At 42.5% G+C, this 6,000-nt stretch overlaps 1 protein-coding gene across 1 annotated transcript; it reads left to right on the forward strand.

Moving 5' to 3' along the window:
* The first annotated feature begins 2,146 nt into the window (after positions 1-2,146).
* On the forward strand, positions 2,147-5,120 carry LOC120465358 (uncharacterized). The gene is made up of 5 exons (XM_089122830.1): positions 2,147-2,281; positions 2,482-2,562; positions 2,703-2,813; positions 3,104-3,858; positions 3,989-5,120. The coding sequence occupies exons 4-5, from the start codon at positions 3,204-3,206 to the stop codon at positions 4,510-4,512; spliced, it is 1,179 nt and encodes a 392-aa protein (XP_088978956.1). The 5' UTR covers positions 2,147-2,281; positions 2,482-2,562; positions 2,703-2,813; positions 3,104-3,203; the 3' UTR covers positions 4,513-5,120.
* Positions 5,121-6,000: the final 880 nt, after the last annotated feature.

Here is a 6,000-nt window from a genome sequence, read left to right on the forward strand (position 1 = left end):
TGGGGGTCCATTTGGACCCGAACACAACCACTTTTTTTACAACCTCTTAGACTGTTCACATCCTGTCCCCAATTTTTTTGGGTGTTCATATACCAAATACCAACAAAGTCACCAAATTTCGGACCAAATTTTTTTATTTGAATGCTTCGGGTCCATTTGGGCCGAACAACCCCAGAGGGTTAAAAGGGGATATGTATCGACAGTAGAAACATTGATCAGCAATGCTGCTATTGGCTGCTGCTCAACGGCCAAAGAGCCCGCTCAGTTTTTCACCAAGGGGGTAATCCATCTTTTAGCAGAACTTCACTTGCGTTAGCATTCCCATTGACTCCCATTCATTTTGGCGTCACTTTGACAGCGAATAACTTTACATCTGAGGCGTTTGAAGACCCCATTTGCCCTTTATTTATTTCTAAAGAAACACGACAATGTATAAAATGCTCCATTACCTTGTAGCTTAAGTTATGGCCCCGTAGAAGCAGTTTTTTGTAAAAGTAGGCTAACGATTGCGTCATACCCACACGACTCTCTGTCGCACAGTAGAGAGATTACTGTATGGACAGGAGGAGAAGCGTGCAGGCAATCGGGGAAACATGGAGGCAAACCCACTAAACACTGGACGTCGGATAGACATGCTGATCATGTCTATATTGGGTCTGTCGGTCCATGACCAATTCTTGACAACTATTCGACGTCCAAACTAGGTCCACTATTTGGACTTCCAACCATGACCCAATTTAGACGTCATGTTGACGTTCAACATTTGACCGTTGAACTGGTTAATTTTTTTGGACTTCATTTGGACGTCTAGAGGTGCAGCCAGGAAATTTACATGATTAATATGCAATATTTTTTTTTTTACAAAAATCAACATTGTTGTTATCAACATGATTAATACATATGAATACAGATTATTTTTAATTATTTAAGATAGTTTTCCCAAAACTACATTTGATTGTCTCAAACAGAAGGTGGTAATTGACACAAGCAAAGGTGTAATGCTGTGGCGGTACCTGACAGCCGTTCGTCTGTAAAATCTATCCAATACAATGACGAGCTCCATCTTTAATAAACCAATTACGTTACGAGCTCCATTTTTCGCCGTCCAATGAAATGTCAAGGTCCATTTTTCATAGACCAATCACTGTGCATAGTCCATTTTTGTCCATCTTTGAGCGTGAGCAGATTCCATCCAATCTCCGCTCATGTTCTATTTTTTTGGCCGTCCAATGAAATGGCAATGTCCATTTTTCATACACCAATCACCACACGTTGAGCATAAACATCACCGCTGTTATTTATATTCCGCTCAGGTAACGTTATGTTATTTATAGTTATTTATTGTATTTATTGTTAATTTTAGGAATAGCAAGAATGTTCCGTAAAACTACCTTACGCTCAGGTAAGTTTACGTTAACTCTCATTGTGTAAGTAATAGGGTATAATTGCCGCAGCTCAATTTGTAACGCAAATAGTTTTATACGATTTTGTCTGACTTTGTGTAACTTTAGTCTGCAAGCAAACGTTACGTTAGCTATAGCTAATGTTATCATCCAGCTTGGGTATTGTACATTATTGTCAGTAACATTAACTTTCAATGTACAATAAATCTCATTGTTCTAGTTTACTGAAACACTGGCATAAAATGTAACACAAAATAAATTTGGATAATGTCTAACTGTTGGGTGTTTGTTTAACTTTTATATACCTGTGGTAAAAAATTACCAGTCATAAGTGAATGGATGAGAATACAATAAGTATATAAAATTACAGTCAGGCACATGTTCATTTTTATCACATGGACACAGTTGAAATAACACAATGTTTAATCTGAGTATTTGTTATAGTCAAAATAATCCATACATTATGCTTTTAACTACAAAACAATTTGCATGATCTCAGATCAATGAGGCATACAGGCCATAAATAGCAAATAGAAGTTCAAAACTTGTCATGTTCACAAAAGATCTATCACAACATTAGGAGATGATACAGTATGCATTATTTTGGATTTATAAACTGCTATAATGTGGTGGTCATTTTGGACCAGGAACACAAAACTAGCTAACATGAAATTAACACAACAGTAGGGATAATGCTGTGTTGCCGGGCTACAATGACAGTCAGTTTAACATATTGTTTCAGGCAACGACATGGCTTCAACTAAGTCACACAAAGGCATGAGCAATGCTGACTGGATTGCGCGTCTGGAGAGTTTTGCCTGAACAGGAGTTTGGCCATCAAGGGAGGGGCATAGAGTTGGCATGAGTTGTATCAGAAGGTATATTATGCAGCTAGATTCATTGGTGAACTAATAAACTTGTATGATAATCCATTGTGCTATTTGTATTTATGTGTATGGATAAGTAATTATTTACAATGTAAATACATTGTAATATTGATATACAGTAATTAAGATGCTGTATGCCTGTTTTGAGATAACATGGACAACAGTGTCATAGCTACACTTTATGTTCACAGATAGAAAAATGTCCTCTGCAAATGAGGGGCCAGACCACCCTTCTGAAGGAAGTTCAGAACTGTATTTGTGGATTTCAAAAGGTAACTTCAATTAGCCTAGTATAAGTTGCATAACTAGATAGACGTGTTTGCAATATCAATGTGTCTTTATATCTAAAATTAGGCATTATAAGGAGTGTATAATATCATTTGTCTGATATATCTTAATGCATGTATCACAGGTTAATCCACCAGTCACAGTGGATGCATCACAGCGCACCCCTGCCCAAAGCACACCCTCCATCAGTGATGTCTCACATCCTGCAAAGAAAGCCAAACTCACGTTGTCAATGGTAAGCAGACCTTTCTTGAGGTATCACTGCAGACATTGAAACATCTCAACATTTTCCTATAGTGTTGCAGGTTTTGTTATCACTGACTATGACAAAACTTTTCAGTTTGAAAAGTCAAGGTTTTAAAAATAAAAATGTGTAAAAAATGGATTCAACTAAGAAGGTTAGAGGAGCTGCTTTAATGACTGTACTCCTATAATGAATTGTTAGACCAAAATAGCTTTATTTTTTTAGATGTTACTGATTTGGATGTATCTTGTATTTTTGCTATGTTTATTTTTTTCTTTTAGATCACCAAGAAGTTGAGTGGGCCTGCGAAAGGCACAGCACAGTGGCTTACCTCAGTAGGCAATGAGGTAGGTAAGGTGCTGATGAGTGTCCTGACTGCGAATGAAGTGGCTGGGTGTTGATCCTCCCACTATTCTGTATGTGGACTGTGACTGTTGCAAGGAAGTGGGAGAGACTAAACTAAAGAGGCGGTCCTGCGGCTGGCCCGACGTCATTGTCCGCCTAGACATTTGGCATTTTATGCGACGTCTGGCAGGAGGGTGCACCACTGATGCCCACCAGTTGTACCCTACTTTTATGTCTAGGTTGTCATCCTGTATTTTTGAGTGGGACGCAGGGGATCTCACTCTGCTGAGAAGGGCCAAGAGGGAGCAACTCGCCCAACAGGGCTGGCCTGCAATGACGGCGGCAGAGCTTGACCGTCATATAAGCAAAGATGAGCTGGCCCAACACTGCAGGAGGATAACACAAGTAGAGGAAACCACTATCCGCCTCCTTGATATGCTCATCAGAGAGCTCATGGGTGGCAAGGGGAATTACGCCCTTGGTGTTCCTCTCCTTGACAGTGTGAGGATGGAACACATCTGGCGTGTCCAGAGACGGCACGTCACCTGTATCCAGGACCCTCCAGATGTGCCACTCTACACAGAAACAGGAACCATAAACAAGGGTGGGATGGTTCTAAAAACGTACCGGTGTGCCAGAGGCTCCACATCCCTGGAATCATTTCACTGCCACCTAAACAGATTTATTCCAGGTTTGTCTTGACAGAATATACCACATCTTGTAACTAATTCCTGTTGATTTAGATATTTACAGTTAACAGATAATATTTTCTCTTTTGAAGTTTCTCAAAACAATGTTTGGGTTTCTATTTCCTTTTCTAGGGAACAGCGCAAACAGCCTGAACTTACAGATTTACCTCCTGGAAGGTTTGTTACGCTGGAATCAGGACAGGGCTGCAGCTGCTGTTGCCGATGGAAGTTCAACCCTGCGTATTTACACAGGGGATCTGGTTTACTCTGTCAATGAGAACTACAATAAGTTGTATGGAAGGAAATTAATCCCTAGCTTCACTCCACCTGCAGTATACACAGGTAAATATATTTTGATGAATGCAGTTCACAATGTTTTTGGTAAAATTACAAGGCTTCTGGACAAAAATAAAGTAATTTTTGACAAATCAGAGAAAAAGAAGAGTACCAGAATTTTTGGACACTGGATTCTTAGCCCCCCGGGGCCCGAAGTTTCGGGACCGCCGGGGCAGTTCCGCGTCGACCCCCTTGGGAGAGCCGTCCCCGGAACAGCCCACGAACCCACTAAACGTCCGACCGGCCACCGCTCCCACAGGGGGTCCGGCGACCCGCCCCGGCCCACCGGCCGGCCTCCGGACACGCCCCCGTCCCACTAACCCACTATTCGTCCGAAAACCCACTAAGTCGCGCAAACTCTCGGGAACGCCCCCCGCCCACTCCCGGGCCACGCCCCCGTCCCACTAACCCACTATTCGTCCAATAACCCACTAAATCGGGCAAACGTCTCGGGAACGCCCCCCGCCCACTCCCAGGCCACGCCCCCATCCCACGAACCCACTATTCGTCCAATAACCCACTATATTTACCAAACGTCCCGGGACCGCTCCCGGGCCACGCCCCCATCCCACGGACCCACTATTTGTCCGATAACCCACTATATATTTTTTTTAATTTTTCCGCAGTTCGTTCGACGCGCAGCAATCGGACACGGTCCCGCCGCCAATCTGTCGGATGGGGATTCGGGTCGTATTTTCGATAGATGTTTTCATTAAAGTTCCTGTCGTGATGAAAACCATTTATCTGTAGCACCGAGCGCCATCCCATAATTCCACTGTCCACGAACCCACTATGTGTCCAATAACCCACTATTTTTGAATTGTACTAACCCCAGCCTTTATGCAATAAGCTGCAAATGGACAGAATCCCACCTGCAATCTATCCCACTGTCCAAGAACCCACTATTTGTCTAATAACCCGCTATTTTCAAATGTACTAACCCCAGCCATCATGCAATAAGCTGCAAATGGACAGAATCCCACCTGCAATTTATCCCACTGTCCACAAACCCACTATTTGTCCAATAACCCACTATTTGTCAAATGTACTACCCGAAAACCCATTGAATAGATTGCCGGCAGGATTCTGTCCATTTACAGCTTATTGCATGACGGTCGGGGTTAGTACATTTAAAAAATAGTGGGTTATTGGACAAACAGTGGGTATTTGGACAGTATTTTTTAAGCTTAGCTTTCAAAATATTTGGATGAAAACCATGTATCTGCACTCAGCTGGGGCCCCTGAGTCTTTAGAACCAAGCGCCATCCCATAATTCCACTGTCCACGAACCCACTATGTGTCCAATAACCCACTGTTTTTGAAATATACTACCCGAAAACCCATTGAATAGATTGCCGGCGGGATTCTGTCCATTTGCAGCTTATTGCATGATGGTCGGGGTTAGTAAATTTGAAAAATAGTGGGTTATTGGACAAATAGTTGGTATTTGGACAGTGGTTTTTAAGCTTAGCTTTCTAAATATTTGGATGAAAACTACTTTCCTGCACTCAGCTGGGGCCCCTGAGTCCGTAGCACCAAGCACCATCCCATAATTCCACTGTCCACGAACCCACTATGTGTCCAATAACCCACTATTTTTCAAATGTACTAACTCCAGCCTCCATGCAATAAGCTGCAAATGGACAGAATCCCGCCTGCCATCGATTGAATGGGGATTTGGCGCCGTCCCCAAATTCCACCGTCCACGAACCCACTATTTTTATAATGGGACAAATGCTACGTGGGATCTCGATATCTCAGCTCTGGGAGGGTCTAGAGCCTCCATTTTTGCTCTCAGGTCTTAGTCC

This window comes from Pimephales promelas, chromosome 18, assembly GCF_988280905.1.
Source record: "Pimephales promelas chromosome 18, fPimPro1.hap1.1, whole genome shotgun sequence".
Taxonomy (NCBI): Eukaryota; Metazoa; Chordata; class Actinopteri; order Cypriniformes; family Leuciscidae; genus Pimephales; species Pimephales promelas.